Source organism: Staurois parvus, unplaced genomic scaffold (genome assembly GCF_062004578.1).
Source record: "Staurois parvus isolate SC_StPar_1 unplaced genomic scaffold, SC_StPar_1.0 ptg002406l, whole genome shotgun sequence".
NCBI classification, from domain to species: Eukaryota; Metazoa; Chordata; class Amphibia; order Anura; family Ranidae; genus Staurois; species Staurois parvus.
In genome coordinates, this window is record NW_028320202.1 from 273,623 (window position 1) to 295,922 (window position 22,300).

General features: G+C 50.8%; 1 protein-coding gene across 1 annotated transcript; it reads right to left on the bottom strand.

Moving 5' to 3' along the window:
* Window positions 1-271: 271 nt before the first annotated feature.
* LOC149430925 (protein SSUH2 homolog) lies at window positions 272-19,640 on the bottom strand. Its single transcript, XM_089665913.1, has 12 exons — window positions 19,601-19,640; window positions 17,411-17,944; window positions 15,909-15,978; window positions 13,482-13,611; window positions 10,378-10,438; window positions 9,468-9,592; window positions 6,737-6,799; window positions 4,203-4,285; window positions 3,785-3,874; window positions 3,394-3,499; window positions 2,181-2,288; window positions 272-968 (listed from the first exon to the last, which is right to left on the bottom strand). Exons 1-12 carry the CDS (start codon window positions 19,638-19,640, stop codon window positions 828-830), a joined length of 1,551 nt encoding a protein of 516 aa, XP_089522039.1. The 3' UTR covers window positions 272-827.
* Window positions 19,641-22,300: the final 2,660 nt, after the last annotated feature.

Sequence of the window (22,300 nt, forward strand, 5' to 3'; positions counted from 1 at the left end):
ATCAAGCTGTATGGACCAGGCCCCCCCCCCCCCCCACCACCAGAGGGGTCTGACGTGGACGGCTGCAGGCAGTCCCAGGCCGATCACTTACATGTGGTCGCAGGATGAGCAATTACAAGTGAGTGTGTGCGGTCTCCTATTGCCGGAAGCCTCCTATTGCTTTCAATGGGGCTGTATACTAGTCGCAGGAACCCCCGCTGGGCTTCTGGCAGGTAATGGCGGGCGGAGTGAACTCGCAGTCAATGGATCTATAATAAACAACTCGGAAACATTTACTTACTTTGCACTTTAATCACCAAATTCAATTTTCACAACATTTGAGCTAAAAATGGAAGACAAGTGCAGAGAAATGGAAACCTCAGATTACAGAGACGTGACCAGGGGCGGACTGACAACTCATGGGGCCCCCAAGCAATAGGGGATCATGGGGCCCCTGTGTCCTTGCCCAAACTCAAAAAAAGCCTATGAAAAAAGGTACCAAGGGCATCTCATGCGGCCCCCTACTGACCCCGGGCCCTCGGGCAGTGCCAGAGATTCCAAATGGTCAGTCTGCCTCTGGACGTGACAACGTGCAGAGAATGTTCCAGAAAGAGAATTTAATGCTTTATTATAATAAATTACTTCAAAGATTCTTCGAATGTCAGAGAGACCGAGTCCTGCAGGCTTGATCCAAGGACATGGAGATCCAGATCTGTGCTGCTAAAGGTTCCGGCAGCCGTGAGGAATCTCCAATCTTCTGATCGACTCTCCGTGAATGAGGAGGACATTGGAAGAAGGATCGAAGAAGGATCGATCGGACATGCAGAAGGATCGAACGTCCGGTGAGGTCAGGTGACAACACAGCAGCACTTTTTGGGGTAATTCTGAACGAAGACTTTGTTCTCTTTTCCGTACACAAAGTAGCTGAGTTGCTTCTCCTGCCAGCAATATTGGACTTCGGCCAGCGGGATCTGCTCCACGCTCTGCCTCTGCAGGAGAAGAGAGAACGAACTTTTCACAGATCTACATACAGAACAGACACGTCCATCGAGCTCAACCGATAGAGAAAATACAAAGACGACCTTCATACACTGAACCCAATACAGAGAGAAGAGATGGATAAACTTTCTACAGCTCAGGGGGTCCAATCTGCCCCATCGGGGGAACGATTCCCTCCCCATCTCTAAGGGATTGGATATTCCCCGGATCAGCAATCTTGGATGTCATTTTATTCCTCAATGATTCGTGTATTTGGAATATTCCGCCACGTCAGACCACGCCCCCTGTGAGCCTCTCTATGGAAACCAACACAACCTTCAGTCATTTATCACCACAAGCCCTGAGGAAGGAGAACCAATCAGCCCCGGAAACACGGCGGATACGGCGCTGACATTTCATTGTACAAATCTCGACTTTCCGTGAGAAACATCCGACGCGTTTTATCTTCGGAGAGATGAAGGAACCACCAGAATTACGATTCATTCTAATTTCAATGGATTCATTATTTATCTAAAAAACGATTTGCTGCAGATCCTCAGCCCCGGCCGATCCGCTCCACTCACCTCCCACCAACAATAAAAAGGTTTTATTTCCCAGACGGACTTTTCCAGTTTGAGAATTGACAACTCAATGCTTTCATTGTCCCGTTTGGAATCAAAATCTCTTTCTACACTTTCCAGGAAATTGATTTAAAGAAAAAAGAAAAAACATTTTTGGGATCTTTTAGAGTTGGGCTCTATGCTTTATAGTTGTTGGCAACAACAGATCATCCAATCAGATTGTGAGGTGTATGGTCACCTGAAGAGCAGCGAGTCTCCACAAGTCATTGGAAATAGTTGGATTCGTGTAGCTCAGAGAACATTAAAAGAGGGTTTCCCTCCATCCAGCCTCTGCATTCAGGTGAAAAACCCCCCACTGCTCGATGTGGGAGGAGTTCCACTACCACAGAGGCACTCCGCCCATCACGCCATCAACAGGCCGGTGATGTCTGATCCTTCCTCCAACCTCCATTCAGACCTGGGGGACACTACAAGAGCCAGCGCACCCACCGCACTCTGGTCACAGGTGCAACGCTCTGCAGACTAATACAGAGCCGTCATCAATGCCAAAATATTCTTCATTCATTGTTGGTGCGATGTCATTTCTCAGAGGACTTTGCCTTTAAATCTGATGTGTACACAGCGTGTCCCTGAAATACGCACCTGTCTGAGGATGCGGCACGGCGATGACAACTGAGTCCGGTGCTGCTCCAAAGCATTCTGGGAAGCCCCAATAATAGCTGGATCAGGAAAATCTGTAATTCCAGGAACCTTGAAGGGAAAATAGAATCACATATACAGAATAAGGCGGCCTCTCCATCATACACAAGGCAGCCTCTGATACGGCCTCCTCCCCATTATACACAAGGCAGCCTCTAATACGACTTCCTCCCCATCATACACAAGGCAGCCTCTGATACGGCCTCCTCCCCATCATACACAAGGCAGCCTCTGATACGGCCTCCTCCCCATCATACACAAGGCAGCCTCTGATACGGCCTCCTCCCCATCATACACAAGGCAGCCTCTGATACGTCCTCCTCCCCATCATACACAAGGCAGCCTCTGATACGGCCTCCTCCCCATCATACACAAGGCAGCCTCTGATACGGCCTCCTCCCCATCATACACAAGGCAGCCTCTGATACGGCCTCCTCCCCATCATACACAAGGCAGCCTCTGATACGGGCTCCTCCCCATCATACACAAGGCAGCCTCTGATACGGCCTCCTCCCCATCATACACAAGGCAGCCTCTGATACGGCCTCCTCCCCATCATACACAAGGCAGCCTCTGATACGTCCTCCTCCCCATTATACAGAAGGCAGCCTCTGATACGGCCTCCTCCCAATCATACACAAGGCAGCCTCTGATACGGGCTCCTCCCCATCATACACAAGGCAGCCTCTGATACGGCCTCCTCCCAATCATACACAAGGCAGCCTCTGATACGGCCTCCTCCCCATCATACACAAGGCAGCCTCTGATACGGCCTCCTCCCCATTATACACAAGGCAGCCTCTGATACGGCCTCCTCCCATTATACACAAGGCAGCCTCTGATACGGCCTCCTCCCCATCATACACAAGGCAGCCTCTGATACGGCCTCCTCCCCATTATACACAAGGCAGCCTCTGATATGGCCTCCTCCCATCATACACAAGGCAGCCTCTGATATGGCCTCCTCCCCATTATACACAAGGCAGCCTCTGATACGTCCTCCTCCCTTTTATACACAATGGCAGCCTCTAATATGACCTCCTTGGCAATCTTCTGCAATGCCTCATACAATGTACAGCTGCTTCTCCCTTAGATGGAAGAAGACGCCACCCAGAAGGAACGATGAAGTCTGTAAATGGCACCGGCCTCCACTCACCTCGGACTGCTCATCCATCACCAGGTTCTCTCCCTTCACATTCCGAAAGAGATCCAAAGGAAATTCCAACTTATGATCTGAGATGAACTCAAAAACATTATTCTTCCTGAAATACAAAAAGATTTCCTAAAACATCTCCACCGACCAGAAGATCCCTCCAGCCAATCACAGCGCAGGAATCTGGATTTTGTGACATGTACTATGTACCCAGCACACACCAATACAGAGACACTATGCGGCCTCCTTCCCATTATACACAAGGCAGCCTCTAATGCGGCCTCCCCATTATACACAAGGCAGCCTCTAGAAGAAATCAATGAAAGCGATGTGCCAATAATATACAGAAATGAAGGAAATATCAATCCCCGCCCCTGAGGACACCCTTACGTACCATGTGACTGTGAGGCGCATGTAGGTCAGGACCCGCCCCTTCCCGGAGCAGCCGTCACACTGCTGGTTGGAGTTCTGGCACATTCGGCAGCTGGAGGGAGGAATACAGAGTCCATATCACAAGGAGGAATATACCTGGAGGGTGATGAGTGTCCGGCGCAGGAACCGGTCCGGGTAGAAATCTCCGGAACCCTCAGGAGCCACCCCACCAAATACTGCCCCGATCACCCCTCCCCCACTGACTGCAATGCATTGGCTACATTATATTTTAAAATCTAAGTTTTGCCAAAATGAAATGGTTCAATAAATCTAACAGGAGTCTCACTCCTTCCGCTTTCTCAAAAGAGCAATGAAGGATGAAGTGCAGCAGTAAGAGTGAGACTCCCCAACAATGATACTTAGCTCTTTTCCTGGAGCACCTTTCTGTGCCGTTCCCATAGCAGTGCTGGCACATCTCCATCTGCATGCGGCGCCCCCTCCCGTTGCACCACATGCACTGCTCCTGCAGGAGAGAATTGTAAAAAATTATTAAAAAGATTTGTATAAAAAAAGGACCAATCAGGAAACCCGATCATTGTCAGGAGAAATCATTCATCCCAAATGTTGGACGTCACATTGTAGCTTCTAAGAAGGGGAGGGGAGTGGAGGGAGGAGAGAAGACTGAAGGGGGGGGAGGGGGGGTGGAGGGAGGAGAGAAGACTGAAGGGGGGGAGGGGGGTGGAGGGAGGAGACAAGACTGAAGGGGGGGAGGGGGGTGGAGGGAGGAGACAAGACCGAAGGAGGGGGGGGGAGATGGAGGGAGGAGACAAGACCGAAGGAGGGGGGGGGAGATGGAGGGAGGAGACAAGACCGAAGGAGGGGGGGGGAGATGGAGGGAGGAGACAAGACCGAAGGAGGGGGGGGGAGATGGAGGGAGGAGACAAGACCGAAGGAGGGGGGGGGAGATGGAGGGAGGAGACAAGACCGAAGGAGGGGGGGGGAGATGGAGGGAGGAGACAAGACCGAAGGAGGGGGGGGGGAGATGGAGGGAGGAGACAAGACCGAAGGAGGGGGGGGGGAGATGGAGGGAGGAGACAAGACCGAAGGAGGGGGGGGAGATGGAGGGAGGAGACAAGACCGAAGGAGGGGGGGGGGGATGGAGGGAGGAGACAAGACCGAAGGAGGGGGGGGGGGATGGAGGGAGGAGACAAGACCGAAGGAGGGGGGGGGGGGATGGAGGGAGGAGACAAGACCGAAGGAGGGGGGGGGGGGAGATGGAGGGAGGAGACAAGACCGAAGGAGGGGGGGGGGAGATGGAGGGAGGAGACAAGACCGAAGGAGGGGGGGACAAGACCGAAGGAGGGGGGGGGGGGATGGAGGGAGGAGACAAGACCGAAGGAGGGGGGGGGGGGAGATGGAGGGAGGAGACAAGACCGAAGGAGGGGGGGGGGAGATGGAGGGAGGAGACAAGACCGAAGGAGGGGGGGGACAAGACCGAAGGAGGGGGGGGGGACAAGACCGAAGGAGGGGGGGGGGACAAGACCGAAGGAGGGGGGGGGAGATGGAGGGAGGAGACAAGACCGAAGGAGGGGGGGGACAAGACCGAAGGAGGGGGGGGGACAAGACCGAAGGAGGGGGGGGGACAAGACCGAAGGAGGGGGGGGGGACAAGACCGAAGGAGGGGGGGGGGACAAGACCGAAGGAGGGGGGGGGGAGATGGAGGGAGGAGACAAGACCGAAGGAGGGGGGGGGGAGATGGAGGGAGGAGACAAGACCGAAGGAGGGGGGGGGGAGATGGAGGGAGGAGACAAGACCGAAGGAGGGGGGGGGGGGAGATGGAGGGAGGAGACAAGACCGAAGGAGGGGGGGGGGGGAGATGGAGGGAGGAGACAAGACCGAAGGAGGGGGGGGGGGGAGATGGAGGGAGGAGACAAGACCGAAGGAGGGGGGGGGGGGAGATGGAGGGAGGAGACAAGACCGAAGGAGGGGGGGGGAGATGGAGGGAGGAGACAAGACCGAAGGAGGGGGGGGGGGAGATGGAGGGAGGAGACAAGACCGAAGGAGGGGGGGGGGAAAATGGAGGGAGGAGACAAGACCGAAGGAGGGGGGGGGAAAATGGAGGGAGGAGACAAGACCGAAGGAGGGGGGGGAGATGGAGGGAGGAGACAAGACCGAAGGAGGGGGGGGGGAGATGGAGGGAGGAGACAAGACCGAAGGAGGGGGGGGGAGATGGAGGGAGGAGACAAGACCGAAGGAGGGGGGGGGAGATGGAGGGAGGAGACAAGACCGAAGGAGGGGGGGGGGAGATGGAGGGAGGAGACAAGACCGAAGGAGGGGGGGGGGAGATGGAGGGAGGAGACAAGACCGAAGGAGGGGGGGGGAGATGGAGGGAGGAGACAAGACCGAAGGAGGGGGGGGGAGATGGAGGGAGGAGACAAGACCGAAGGAGGGGGGGGAGATGGAGGGAGGAGACAAGACCGAAGGAGGGGGGGGGAGATGGAGGGAGGAGACAAGACCGAAGGAGGGGGGGGAGATGGAGGGAGGATACAAGACTGAAGGAGGGGGGGGAATGGAGGGAGGATACAAGACTGAAGGAGGGGGGGGAATGGAGGGAGGATACAAGACTGAAGGGGGGGGGGAATGGAGGGAGGATACAAGACTGAAGGGGGAGGATGGAGGGAGAATAGGATATTGAAGGGGGGGATGGAGGAAGGATACAAAACTGAAAGGGGGGGGGATAAAAGACTGAAGGGGGAGGATGGAGGGAGGATAGAAAATTGAAGGGGGGAATGGATCGAGGATACAAGATTGAAGGGGGGGGGGGATGGAGGGAGGATAGAAGATTGAAGGGGGGGGGATGGAGGGGGGGGTAGGATAAAAGACTGAAGGGGGAGGATACAAGACTGAAAGGGGGGGGGGAGAGATAAAAGACTGAGGGGGGGGGGGATTAGGAAATAATGAGGGAGACACTCACTCTTCCGGTCCCGTGGCACTTCAGGCACATCTCTCTCCCCAGTCCGTTGCACTTGGAACAAGCCTGAGGAACACAGATATCAGGAGGCAGAGAAGCCGGTTACATCACGGGTGAAATGATCAGTATATGGGGGGGGCTCTACACACGTGATCACTCCACCATTTTGGGCGGGCCTTTGCAGATCATGTGATCATCAATTCCAATTTACGACACAAACATTTGACAGAAAAATAAGAAAATGAGGGAAATGAGGGATTCTGTAGATGGAAAGGGGACCTCCGGAGACTTCTAGAAGCTTTGGCAGCAGTTATTGTCAACCTTCCTTCACTATAGCAATCCTCGGTGATCCTGCCATGGAGGTCCTGGTTCAGGCACTTCCTGCTATAGGGTGACATCGCTTTGTCCTCGTCTCCTGATCTACTTTACCCTCCAGTGAAGTCTAAATGATCCCTATCTGTCTGCACTCCGCCCTCTACTCAACGATAATCCCGACAAGAAACCAACAAAAGCCAAATATTGATGTACACCTGTGACATAAATGTACAGATAAGATGTGACCTGTAGCAATATGTAATCGTAAATTTAGTTCATTCCTTGTCATTAAAGATGTGATCAGAATTAAGACATATGGTCACCCATTAGCATCTGAAAAGAGACAGAGCAGCTTCCTCAGGCTGGAAGTGACACCCGGGAGCTAATAAGATGTTGTCACCTATATGTAATCAGACTTTGCCATCTTCTTGAAGTTTAAAAGAGGAACACAGACATTTTGGTTTCATGACACCAGGGGGCCCAATCTGTCTGGGGGGCTCTAAAGTATATACACAGATCAAAGGAGTATGTTTCATCCCTCATAAAAGCTAAAATATTAGTTGCAGAGAGATGAAAATACTTCCCTCTGATTGGACACTCTGTGGGTCACACCGACATATAAAAACCATATTTGTGGCCTATGTAGAATGCCAGAAAACGCAGGAAATGGTTATGTGGCACTGGATGGCGACAGCTGAACAGTGATTGGTACTGTCGTGATCAAACTGATGCGCTGGTGTCAGAAATTTAATCCCTGACTTAGTGATTCAAACCGTTCCTGGTCCAATCGATTGGGAATTTCAGCACCCAGAACATCCTGTGGGCGGGTACAGGAACACCCCCCAGGGTTGATTGGCCAAGGACTAATGCCCAGCCTGCGTCCATATTCCCATAAATTGAGGATTTGGACATTGGGACATTGTGATCCGTATGGAGCTGGTTTGATTGATTAACGGATTACGGACTTGCTGACTTGCTCCAGTCGCAGGATAGATCTCGGTAAAAGTTTTATTCCCTTTTTATTTTATAGTGAATAGTCTTCTTGTATTTCTGTAACTTTTATATTTTGTACATATTTTATGCCCCGCCCACTTTCGGGATATTAAATCTTAAAATTAATTAGTGACTTCTGTGTATTTAAGCTCAGGCTCATATCTCTGGAGAGACTAGATTGTATTGTAGTGTCTTTAAACGCTCAGTCAAGCTCATTGCCAATCTGTATGCAATTGCACTGTGTGTGGGCAGATTGCGTGCAAATTGTAAAAGGTAATAGATCGGCCAGACAGAGATCTGTGTGTTGGGGGTGTCCCAGCTGACCGTTCTGCGGATAAACTGTTGGGTGGTGAAGGCTACCGTTTGTGGTGTGTCTGGTGTGTGGACAGTGGAAGGGTGATTAACCCTGGGGTTCAAGCTGGAGGGTAGCTGGAAATATTTTATTGAAATAAAATCTTGCAACCAGCTTTCATTTTATACAAAAATACAAAAAATAAATAAATACATACAGTATTCAATAAACTGGAAACATAAACAAAAACAAGAACAGGACACATCTCCCTAAATCAGATATATACTTTCTACTGAATAATAACAGCCCGTATGGCTTTACTAACTGGGCCGGTAAGAAGCAGAAAAAAAAAGTAAAAAAACATCACCAAGACCTTTATGGCCCACTTATCAAGCATTAAATTCATCCTCCACTTGTAGGGGAAGCAACTTCCTCTAAACAACAACAGCCTTTATGGCTTTAAAAAAAACACTACTTGTCTACTCAACCAAAGCTAAGGAACCCGGACCTTCAGGTACACAGAGCCTTTCTTCAAAAAGACTTCTTAGCAAAATCTAGGGGAGTGAATGAAGAGGAAAAACAGGAAAGCAACCTCACCGAGAGATCAACAGATTGCAGCCATAGGCCTGATGTTCCTCCACGCCTCTATCCAAGTTGGAGGGTAGCTGGAGGGATCCTAGAAGGGTGTAATTACTAAGCTGGTCCTCAACTCTAATCAGTGCAGCAGATTGTATGCAAGATTTGTATCTGCCAATGTGTGGTCGACCAGCTGGATTGGAGTGGAGACTCCATCTGGTGGTGGCCAAAGGTAGTGTGAAAGTACATCACGGCTGGTCTTATATACGGTTTTATATATTCAAAGTTAAGTCCCCTTTATTCCTTCGTACCCCCTGTCATGGCCGCACGTGCACGTCTTGGTTAGCTAGTCGCTGTGGGCGTGGCGTGTGGGGGAGAACCGTGACAACACCACAAACCAGAAGGCTGACCATGGCAATGTCACCCGTGGGTGTCCCCCTGCATCCCCGTGTCACCGGGACGGGTCTGCATCCCCCGTGTCACCCACGAGGGTCCCCGGGACGGGTCTGCATCCCCCGTGTCACCCACGAGGGTCCCCGGGACAGGTCTCCACGTTACCTGCACGGAGGAGGTGAGAGGCATCACCATCGTCTGTTCTCTATCCTGGAACATTGGTGGTGCGGTCACAGGGACATCCCAGGCTTGTGGCACCGATCGGCCGGCCGACGTGTCCGAGGTCTGACCTGCAAAAAAAGCAGAGATCGGCATCCATAGATATGAGACGTGGGGGGGGGGGGAATATCACAGATATGAGCGATCCATAAATAGTATTTGGTCTTAAAGTGGGATGGGATGGGGGGGGTTGGGCAACAAATGTGGATGTGATCACTCAGGGCTGCACTCCAGAACCACAAATGAAATACAAAAAGAGAGAAGAGCAGTTTTACCTTCCAAACTACTTCTATTTCTGTCCATCCAGTCTACACAGCTCGGTCATGCAGCACAGCCCTGACTGGCAGGGAGGAGTTCAGATTTTTCTCTGCTGCAGTTAGGCAACATTGAAAAATCTCCCAGCCAGCGATTGGACAGTGAAAGGAAAGCAGCACAGCGATGAGCTCTCTTTCGTCACTTTGCTCTCTATCAGCATGCCACTTGCACTGCAACACACCTGATTGACTGCTTGTGCTGCTTCTTACTCTCCCAGTCGGAGCTCTGCTGTACAGAATGCAAAAGGCTGCTCCCGGCTCAGGAAGGGACATGGTTTGTATTTAAAATACATTCTGATAAACTGAGAGCCATCTTCTGTCTTCCAGGAGTTCAGTTTCAGCGTCAATTACGTCAAGTTGCGTTTTTAAATGCTCAGATTTTATTCTGTAATCACATCTGTGGGATTCCCCAGGACATCTGACCGCTCGCCTTTCAGAAACACAATGTCCCCCAAACGATAAAGCCGATCGAGTGATCGAATCCACACCATAGAACACAGCAAGAAAATCGTCCACAAGGGGGCATCCCATAGAAGACCCACCTGCATACGGCTCCGTCACCCAATCACAGGAGCGATGTTCCACGAAGGTTTCCAGGCGATACTGAAAGCAGCAAAAACAGAAATCATCCAAAAGGTTCTGCAATGAAGATTCATAAAAATCCTGGAAGCCAATTGGCTGCCATGCAGAGCTGCACCAGATTCTCTGTGCTCCAGTTTTCTCCCCCATTGTATCTGCCCCGGCCTGTGTAGGGCTCCCTCTAGTGCACATGTGCGGTTATTGTGTCTGCCCCGGCCTGTGTAGGGCTCCCTCTAGTGCACATGTGCGGTTATTGTGTCTGCCCCGGCCTCTGTAGGGCTCCCTCTAGTGCACGTGTGCAGTTATTGTGTCTGCCCCGGCCTCTGTAGGGCTCCCTCTAGTGCACGTGTGCGGTTATTGTGTCTGCCCCGGCCTGCGTAGGGCTCCATCTAGTGCACATGTGCGGTTATTGTGTCTGCCCCGGCCTGTGTAGGGCTCCATCTAGTGCACATGTGCGGTTATTGTGTCTGCCCCGGCCTCTGTAGGGCTCCCTCTAGTGCACGTGTGCGGTTATTGTGTCTGCCCCGGCCTGTGTAGGGCTCCCTCTAGTGCACGTGTGCGGTTATTGTGTCTGCCCCGGCCTCTGTACGGCTCCCTCTAGTGCACATGTGCGGTTATTGTGTCTGCCCCGGCCTGTGTAGGGCTCCCTCTAGTGCACATGTGCGGTTATTGTGTCTGCCCCGGCCTGCGTAGGGCTCCATCTAGAGCACATGTGCGGTTATTGTGTCTGCCCCGGCCTGTGTAGGGCTCCATCTAGTGCACATGTGCGGTTATTGTGTCTGCCCCGGCCTGTGTAGGGCTCCCTCTAGTGCACGTGTGCGGTTATTGTGTCTGCCCCGGCCTCTGTAGGGCTCCCTCTAGTGCACGTGTGCGGTTATTGTGTCTGCCCCGGCCTGTGTAGGGCTCCCTCTAGTGCACGTGTGCGGTTATTGTGTCTGCCCCGGCCTGTGTAGGGCTCCATCTAGTGCACGTGTGCGGTTATTGTGTCTGCCCCGGCCTGTATAGGGCTCCATCTAGTGCACATGAGTGGTTGTGTCTGCCCCGGCCTGTGTAGGGCTCCCTCTAGTGCACATGTGCGGTTATTGTGTCTGCCCCGGCCTGTGTCGTGCTCCCTCTAGTGCACATGCGTGGTTATTGTGTCTGCCCCGGCCTGTGTACGGCTCCATCTAGTGCACGTGTGGTTATTGTGTCTGCCCCGGCCTGTGTAGGGCTCCCTCTAGTGCACATGTGCGGTTATTGTGTCTGCCCCGGCCTGCGTAGGGCTCCCTCTAGTGCACATGTGCGGTTATTGTGTCTGCCCCGGCCTGCGTAGGGCTCCATCTAGTGCACGTGTGGTTGTGTCTGCCCCGGCCTGCGTAGGGCTCCCTCTAGTGCACATGTGTGGTTATTGTGTCTGCCCCGGCCTGTGTAGGGCTCCCTCTAGTGCACATGTGCGGTTATTGTGTCTGCCCTGGCCTGTGTAGGGCTCCCTCTAGTGCACATGTGCGGTTATTGTGTCTGCCCCGGCCTGTGTAGGGCTCCCTCTAGTGCACATGTGCGGTTATTGTGTCTGCCCCGGCCTGTGTAGGGCTCCCTCTAGTGCACATGTGCGGTTATTGTGTCTGCCCCGGCCTCTGGAGAGTTCAGGTGACCACAGGAAAGATGATTTATGGGGGTTTTTGGTGATATTTATTATACAGCAGATTGACCATTCACTAAAAATAACACATTAAATATTTATGTTTTGTGATATTTAGTTATTTTTGGTGTTTTTTCCCCTTTTTTCCCCATGCAATCCAACATCGCACCAGAAGGCACAAAACAATATTGTGAAAACATTCCGGTGTCCATTCACAGAACAATCTCCTCTGATGAAACGTTACCATTTATCTCCATTCCTGAGCTCCGAGGAGAACATTTCCACCCCGCGCGCCGTATCCACGACACACCCCCTGCGCGTGCTGTATCCTCCTCGACGCACCCCCACCCCGCGCACCGTATCCTCCTCGACGCACCCCCACCCCGCGCACCGTATCCTCCTCGACGCACCCCCACCCCGCGCACCGTATCCTCCTCGACGCACCCCCACCCCGCGCTCGCCGTATCCTCCTCGACGCACCCCCACCCCGCGCTCGCCGTATCCTCCTCGACGCACCCCCACCCCGCGCTCGCCGTATCCTCCTCGACGCACCCCCACCCCGCGCTCGCCGTATCCTCCTCGACGCACCCCCACCCCGCGCTCGCCGTATCCTTCTCGACGCACCCGCACGCGCCATATCCTCCTCGACGCACCCCCACCCTGCATCCTCCGACACAGTGATACATTGTATACTTTTTACTTCCTGCCCAATGCAGAGTTCCTCTAACTGTTATTTTGTACATTTCTAGAATTCAGCCGGCAAACACCAGATGATAACCAATGTGGATAATTTTTAGAGATCTGACTTTAATGATCGATCTAATTGTTTTCCAATATTTATCACACATTCGATATTTTAAGTTAAATTGACTTATCTTGTGCGATATTTAAAAAAATAATAAATAAAAATGAGTCACATGACCTTCACATCGCATGCAGTAACCTTAATGAATTGACCTAAAAGACTCAATACGACCCAACAATGAAGAGGTGGAGGAGGGGAGACACTGGACTCCCCAGAACTATCGGTTGGACCCAATGTCAGCTCTCCACAACACCAGAGACCTCCTGGGGAATACGGATCACCCAAAGAAAGAAATCCAGTTTAGAGAAGCCAAGGAAGAGCACCAAACACTCATCTCAAGAGCTCACAGTCCTTTATAACAGGAAGAGCCGCCAACACATTCCAGGGGCCACAACTCCCCTTCTTCAGGGTAAAGTATCAGAAAGTGATCTCCACCAATACAAAAACTTTAGGAAGTGATCATATCTGCTTGAGATCTCCAGCCCTATAGATACTTTTAGCTGCAATAAATAAGAAATCCTCTCATGTGATTCGGCTTCACAGCGACCAGATCTCAGTTTTGGGTGGAGTTGGAAGATTTCCCTCCATGGCAGACGACACAGAAAAGAGAAATATTCGGCAACAGACGGATGGTAGATACGCACCCTGTAGGTCTGGAAGTGTCTCAGGTCCTGGATGGTCATCTCTTTAGCCGGAGCCGTACTGTAACAACATTTCCTTCTACCAAAATCCAGGAACGCTTCTTTTGCTGCAGCTTCTGTGATATCAGCCAATCTGCAGCAGAAAACGCAATGGGGTCACCAGCTGAACACAACTTATTCTCACAGTTTGTGTCAATGGAAAGCAAATGTCAATAGAAAGTATACAAAGGGCCACAGGTGACATACAGGGGGCCACTATTAGCCATCTGTCACAGTTCACCCACACGCCACGCCCACAGCGACTAGCTAACCGAGGCACGCACGTGCGGCCATGACTTGGGGTAAGAGGGAATAAGGGGGACTTAATCTGAATATATCAAAGTATAGAAGACCAGCCGTGATATACTTTCACAGCCTGCACTACCTCTTGGCCACCACTAGAGGGAGACTCCACTCCAATCCAGCTGGTCGACCACACACTGGCAGACACAAATCTTATATACAATCTGGTGCACTAATTAGGGTTGAGGACCACCTTAGCAATCACACACCCTTCTAGGATCCCTCCAGCTATCCTACAGCTAGCACCCCGGTGTTAATCACTCTTCCACTGTCCACACACCCCCACACCAGACACACCACAAATGGTAGCCTGCCACCACCCAACAGTTTATCCACAGAACAGTCTGCTGGGATACCACACACACAGATCTCCGTCTGGCAGACCTGTCACCCTTACAATCTGCACACAATCTGCCAACACACAGTGCAATTGCGTACAGATTGGCAATGAGCTGACCGAGCGTATTAAGACACTAAAATTCGATACAATCTAATCTCTCCGGAGAGATGAGTCCAAGCCTAAGTACACAGAAGTCACTAATTAATTTTAAGATTTAATGTCCCGAACGTGAGCGGAGCATAAAATATGTACAAAGTATAAAAGGTTACAGAAATACAAAAAAATACAAGAAGACACAATTGGCTATTGACTATAAAAGGGAATAAAAGACAGAAATAAAACTTACCAGGATTTACCCTGCGACTGGAGCAAGTCAGAGAAAGTCCGCGATCCGTCAAATAGAACCGGCTCCATACGAATCACCACGTCCATACCTCAAGTCCTCAATTTATGGGAATATGGACATGCGCTGGACATTAGTCCTTGGCCAATCAACCCTGGGGGGTGTTCCTGTACCCGCCCACAGGTCGTTCTGGGTGCTGAAATGCCCAAAGTCGATTGGACCAGGAACGGTTTGAATCACCAGGTCAGGGATTGAATTTCCTACACCAGCGCATCAATTCAATCGCAACAGTACCAATCACTGTTCAGCTGTCACAAATCCGGCACCCCATAACCATTTCCTGCATTCTACATGGTCCACAAATACAGTTTTACATGCAGATGTAGCCCACAGAGTGTCCAATCAGAAGGAAGTATTTTCATCTCTCTGCAACTAATATTTTAGCTTTTATGAGAGATTACATCTATTCCTTTGATCTGTGTATGTACTTTAAAGTTCCCCAGACAGATCAGAGCCCCCCTGGTCTCCTGCAGCTGAAATGTCTGCGTTCCTCTTTTAAACTTCAGGAAGGTGGCAGAGTCGGATTATATATATAGACAAATCTTATTGGCACCCAGGTGTCACTTCCAGCCTGGAAGCTGCTCTGTCTTTTCAGATGCTAATGGGTGAGCCAGGGGCAGACTGACAACTTATGGGGCCCCCGGGCAATAGGGATCATGGGGCCCGTGTCCTTGCCCACACTCAAAGCACACCCAAAAAAGCCTATTTATAAAAGAAAAAAAAAAAAAAAAAAAAGAAGAAAAAAAGAAGGGTAACGGGCATTTCATGGGGCCCCCTACTAACCCGGGCCCTCGGGCAGTGCCCGAGTGCTCGAATGGTCAGTCCGCCCCTGGGGTGAGCACATGTCTCTGAATACCTATGACTAAATATTTCTTGAACAAGGAATTAAACGAAATTTACAAATTACATATTGCTACTGATCACATCTCAGTCCAATCACTTGAATCCCACATCTACGTTACACCAACTCTTCCGATAGGCCAGTTATTGGCTTCTTTGGTGAACCCCTAGAGTTAAAACTCCATATCTACACCAATGTTTTGGTCAGGGACTCGAGGTAGGCAGATCAGGAGGACAGCCAGGTAATTGGAATTGGTGTGGTCAGTGATGGCCGCCCACACATTTCTCTTATCGGACTTCAATTCACAATTCATCGCACAATTTTCATAGATGTCCCAAATAAGAGCCCGCATCAGAATGAGCAGGTTGCATGTAATCTGAGCTCATTGAGATTCATTACCCTCCACGGAGCACAATAACTCGCTGGCCTCATCTCTCTCCTCCTCTCAGGTCAATGAAATGAATACAATACACCCAAATAATATACGAGGCACAATGTACGCACCGAACGTCGGGGTCAGCAGGACAGGACACAACGCTGCTCCTCATAGGTGGGTGGCTGAGTGATTGAACACCTGAAAAAGTGAATGGATCATTCAGAAATACAGAGAAGTCCACAGAAATCCACACTTCCCAACATTTCAGCCCCCCCTTGTGAAACAGGTAGCCGCACCCACTCTGCTCAGACTTCACCCACTTACCAGAGTGGCCAATCCAGACTACGCCTCTAATTGTGCAGGAAGTGCCCACAGACAGCCCTGACTACTCTGCATGAGCAGGATCCCAAGTAAGAGTGACAGTGTGATGCCGGGACACAGCCCGGGACCCGGCATTGTTGGAGCGGAGACCGAAAAACTGTGACCGTCCCAACAAAACCGGGACAGCCGGCGTCTGTGTGAAGATCGGACCTCTTTGGAAGTCTGCTGGTCACCGATCATGTACTGATCGCTCACCAATCACAAAGTACAACACGCTAGGATCAGGGGCGGACTGAAACTAGGGTACTGCCCGAGGGCCCGGGGTCAGTAGGGGGCACCATGAGATGCCCCTGGTACCTTTTACATAGGCTTTTTTGAGTTTGGGCAAGGACACAGGGGCCCCATGAGTTGTCAGGCTAGGATACAACCTCAGGAGCAAAGATAAAGCTCAAGGGTAGCTTCCTGTGCTCTGTCTAGTGATCTCTGAGTACACAGAACACCTCCCCAATATCTTATGGAGAAGAGGGAGGATGTGTTGTGTAGTCCTCTTCTAGGGTAACAATACTGCCCTCTGTAGATACAGTATAATGTTTGCATTGCCACCCTAGGAAAAAAACAAAAACAAACGAATGCAGCCAACACATCTAATGACTGGTAATGTGTCTGTACAGATATTGATTAACCATCTAATGATTGATAGGACAATCACCCCGACCTCCTTCCCAATCTTCTCAAAGTCTCTGCTACACAATCAGCCTCATCTACAGACATTGGAGGTCGGTGAACAATCCGAGACGTATATCGTATGTCGTTGTCTAATGAGCTGCTTCTGTCTAAAGGACGAGATCAACAACATTCACACACAAAAAGCCTTTTAATCCTTGGAAGATGAAAACAATCGTGAAACTAAATGTTCGCTTTCGTTCTAAGGACTAGCAATTTTTTTTTTCTGTTCTGTGGAAACTTTAAAATTACCCAACAATAGAAATACATCTGTGTGCGTCCATCAATAGAGGACAAATCTGAGATGCCCCCGAGCTCGTATTATGAGGTTACCAATCCTGACCGGTCACAGAACGGCACTCTTCAAACTAACAGCAGCACCTAGGGGCCCTTCACCAGCCATAATTTGAGGAAATCTCCCAAAGTAAGGGAAATTCCCTTCTTCAGACAGGTGTCCCCACCTCTAGGCATGGGGACAACTCTAAAAATGTAGGATTGAGGAAATCAGTGGGGTGTCTGTGAGGTTTGCTGTAATATTCTGAGTTCATTGATAATTCAGTAGCACAAATGTTTAGGATCAACTTACTGTCAGTCCATGCTTTCATCTGATCTTGTCCTTGACTACTTGGTGGTCCTACTCGTGGCTGAGATGGTGTTGTAGATATGGAGGTGCTCAGAGGAAAGACTGAAGGAACCACTGCTGGGTTGGATGCACATACATTTATCTGATCTTGTCCTTGACCACTTGGTGAATCTACTCCGGGCTGAGATGGTGTTGCAGATATGAAGGTGCTCAGAGGAAAGACTGAAGGAACCACTAATGGGTTGGAGGCTTCCATCTTAGGGGATCTTCTGCTGGGTGCTGATGGTTTTTCAATCACTGGTTTGAAAAGTTTGGGATTTGTGGCCACCTTGGCATCTGCTGAAAGCTTGGCAACTGTAGCACCAGTGTGGCTTCTGGAGGGGTAAAGGTTCTGAGGAGGCAGAAGAAGATCTCCAGCCACTGCAGGAGGAACCATCTCCAGATCCACAACCTTCGATGGGGGCTGAGGAGAGTTCAAGTCAACCTCCACAAAGTCTGAGTGAATGGGTAATGGACACACGGCTGCCTGTGGCTTGGCTGCAGGATGAAAATGACAAGATAAACATACAGTTCCCATGTAACATCTTAAAGTCACATTAACTACATTATTAATCCATGACACAAAACATTGTCTTAGTTTGATGAAATGTTGTTTTCGTACTTTGAAAATGTTAGCACATCTTTGGTTCAGCCATGCAGCTGCAGTTTTTTGGCTCTTCATGACAGCCTGCAGAGGAGTGATACATCAGCTTTCCACAGATTGCAAAATGAAAGAACACAGACCCAGGCACCCTTTAGACATGCATGTTCTAGGCAAGGGAGCTGGCAACTGGATGGGATAGACTATGCAAAACAGACAAATGTACTTGGCTGTAAAGTGCATCTCTCCTTAAAGGGGTCCAGCCATGAAATTCAAGGAAATTATTATTATTTGTAGCGTTCACCGCCAAGGGGCCATTGAGAACATGTCCGGGTCCCCCTGGCTGCCAGTGCCACACATGCCGCCAGTCCCACACACACCAACAATAATGGCTCCATCTAGGGGGGGTGTCATTTAATTTTAATTGCTGGAGGACTTGAACAGGGGAGGAGTTTAGGGTCACCAGATACTCCAAACCCATCAATAGCAATCAATGGGAGGACAGACTTCTTAGCAGAAAATACTTATAGAAGCAGCACACACTACAGTTCCAGATCAGGTCCCAGGAATGGTCTGCCACCCACCACAGGCAGATCCTTAGGGAGGGTCTGTGTGTCCCTCTATGGATATGCCTCCCCAGACCATCACTGACCCACCACCAATACGGTCATGCTGAACCATGTTACAGGCAGAATGTTCTCCACAGCTTCTCCAGATCCTTTCACGTCTGTCACATGTGCTCAGGGGGAACCTGCTCTCATCTGTGAAAAGTACAGGGCACCAGTGGTGGACCTGCCAATTCTGGGGTTCAATGGCCAATGCAGCTCTATAGTGCCGGGCAGTGAGCACAGGGGCCACTGGAGGATGTCAGGCCACCCTCATGAAGTCTGTTTCTGATTGTTTGGTCAGAGACATTCATACCAGTGGCCTGCTGGAGGTCATTTTGTAGGGCTCTGGCAGGGCTCATCCTGTTCCTCCTTGCACAAAGGAGCAGATACCGGTCCTGCTGATGGGTTAAGGACCTTCTACGGCCCTGTCCAGCTCTCCTAGAGGAACTGCCTGTCTCCTGGAATCTCCTCCATGCTCTTGAGACTGTGCTGGGAGATACAGCAAACCTTCTGGTAATGGCAGGCATTGATGTACCATCCGGGAGGAGTTGGACTGCCTGTGCAACCTCTGTAGGGTCCAGGTATGGCCTCATGCTACCAGTAGTGACACTGACCCCGGCCAAATGCAGAACTAGTGAAAAACAGTCAGAAAAGAGAATGAGGGAAAAAAATGTCAGTGGACTCCACCTGTAAAACCATTCCTGTTTTGGGGGTCATCTCATTATTGCCCATCTAGTGCACCTGTTAATTTCATGAACACCAAAGCAGCTGAAACTGATGAACAACCCCCTCTGTGACTTCCCTGACCAGATCCATATCCCAGGAGTGTCATGGATTTCATGCGACTCGGATTACAAAGTCTACCTTCATTTTTTGGAGCCGTGTATTATTGTTATTAATATACTAAGCGGAATTCTGTTGATGGAGGAGATCTGAATGTCATACCTGGAGAGTCGGCAGGCACATGTCGGCTGGTCTGCTCCATCTTGCTTCGGACCTTAAAATGGGGGGGGAGATGGAGAGGACTATGCATAGAATCTGGAAATATACAAGTAGAGGATTCGTTACCGAATTATCAGAGAAGGTTTTACAGGTCATTTCAGAAGTTGTTTTTTTTTTTTTTTTTTTTTTAAATCTCCATCTCTTTAACCATTTCAGTTCCAGAAGGTTTCCTCCCCTTTATGGCCATTTTTTTTTTTTTGCTATTCAGCACTGCACTACTTTAATAATTGCGCAGTCATGCAACACTGTACCCAAAATTACATTTATATCATTTTTTTTCACACAAATAGATCTTTCTTTTGGTGGTGTTTTTTTTTGCAATTCAAATGAAAAAAAGACCGAAAACTTTGAGAAAAAAAATGTTTTCCTCTACTTTATTATAAAACATATCCAATAAAATCAAATATCTTCATAAATTTAGGCCAAAATGTATTCTGCTCCATGTCTTTGGTAAAAAAAAAATTCCAATAAGTGTATATTGATTGGTTTGTGTGGGATACATACTGAAATTTACACAGCTATGACGCAGCGACTTATAGTGGGACTGTGATAGTGTAGTGGGCAATCTGACGCTAACAGACATTGACTGGGAGGAACAGTGACTGACACTAATACAGTGATAATACTGTACGCTGATACAGTAATGACACTGGCTGGGAAGGGGTTAACACCTAGGGCAATCAAGGGGTTAAGGGTGTGCCTATGTGTCATGTGTGCCGCTTTTACATGATTGGGACTGTACCTGCTCAGTATATTTACTGTGAGCGGTCAGCAGGTGGTTAAAATTTCTGCTGATCCTGCCACGGAGGTCCTTGTTCAGGCACCTCCTGTTAGAGTGACAACGGTCTTCTAATTCTGCTCCTGTGTTGTCACCCCCCAGTGGAGACTCCAGACAGCTGTGCTGACACACATTGTGCAGTTATGGTCCATCATTGTCACCATCAGTGAGCAGATCCAGAGCAATGATGTGCAGCTGATACTGGAGCCAACGATGGAGACGGGAATGTCAGAGGAGTCAGAGAAAAGTTCTATCATCTTCTATGAGAACACCATCAGCCCACCCAACACGGGATCAGAGCACCGGTCACAGAACCAGGCAGATTGATGGCATGACATGGAAGATAAAACAACAACTTCTCACAGTGTGCAGAGGAATGTTACATTGTAACTTCACACCAGGAACACCCCATGCAGCTGAGGGAGCCTCTGACACCACCGAAGGGCTGCAACCACGCCGCAGGAGAGGGTCAGGGACGGCAGACACGCCGCAGGAGAGGGTCAGGGAATGCAGGCAGACACGCCGCAGGAGAGGGTCAGGGACGGCAGACACGCCGCAGGAGAGGGTCAGGGAATGCAGGCAGACACGCCGCAGGAGAGGGTCAGGGAATGCAGGCGGACACGCCGCAGGAGAGGGTCAGGGAATGCAGGCAGACACGCCGCAGGAGAGGGTCAGGGACGGCAGACACGCCGCAGGAGAGGGTCAGGGAATGCAGGCAGACACGCCGCAGGAGAGGGTCAGGGAATGCAGGCAGACACTCCGCAGGAGAGGGTCAGGGATGGCAGACACGCCGCAGGAGAGGGTCAGGGACGGCAGACACGCCGCAGGAGAGGGTCAGGGAATGCAGGCAGACACTCCGCAGGAGAGGGTCAGGGAATGCAGGCAGACACTCCGCAGGAGAGGGTCAGGGAATGCAGGCAGACACTCCGCAGGAGAGGGTCAGGGAATGCAGGCAGACACTCCGCAGGAGAGGGTCAGGGAATGCAGGCAGACACTCCGCAGGAGAGGGTCAGGGAATGCAGGCAGACACGCCGCAGGAGAGGGTCAGGGAATGCAGGCGGACACGCCGCAGGAGAGGGTCAGGGACCGCGGACACGCCGCAGGAGGCGGTCAGAGACCGCAGACACGGTACAGGAGGCGGTCAGAGACCGCAGACACGCCGCAGGAGGCGGTCAGAGACCGCAGACACGCCGCAGGAGGCGGTCAGAGACCGCAGACACGCCGCAGGAGAGGGTCAGAGACCGCAGACACGCCGCAGGAGAGGGTCAGAGACCGCAGACACGCCGCAGGAGGCGGTCAGAGACCGCAGACACGCCGCAGGAGGCGGTCAGGGACCGCAGACACGCCGCAGGAGGCGGTCAGAGACCGTCTCCGGATCTCACAGCCCATAGACAATGACTTGAACCACATCTAATATTTCTCTCAGCATTATAAGAGATAAAACAGAAAACTGAACCATTTATCTACAAGAAGTCTGAATATTTTTCCTTCATTTGTATGAGAGGCAGCAAAACACAGACTGGTCTGCAGGGGCCCTGAGGACCCCACATGAAGGGCCACAGGCTGGACACTCAAGTCAGAAAATAAAAAAATAGCACAAAAACCTGCAGGATTTCCACCAATAGGGTTTCAGCAAGGAAGGAAAACCGACTCCATTGCACCAATCAGATCTCCAGCACCCCACCATACACAGAGGACAGATCTCCTCCAATCAGGGGGAATCCAGACCTGTGATGGCCGGAGCTTCTCCTCCTCAGAATACAAACACCCGGCAGACACAAGGCTGCAGATAACAACAAGAAATGATCTGTAACAGGAAACCATGGCAGCCATTGCTCAGACCTGCAAGTGATCCTCATCACATG

Bases quoted from the DNA above. Each gene is read 5' to 3' on its own strand.
- LOC149430925 (XM_089665913.1), bottom strand. From the start codon at position 19,640: ATGGAGCAGACCAGCCGACATGTGCCTGCCGACTCTCCAG. The intron at 13,612-15,908 runs GTGCGTACATTG...TTTCTGCTGCAG, and splicing joins CCTGCTGACCCCGACGTTCG to ATTGGCTGATATCACAGAAG. The intron at 4,286-6,736 runs GTGAGTGTCTCC...TCTCTCCTGCAG, and splicing joins AGTGCCACGGGACCGGAAGA to GAGCAGTGCATGTGGTGCAA.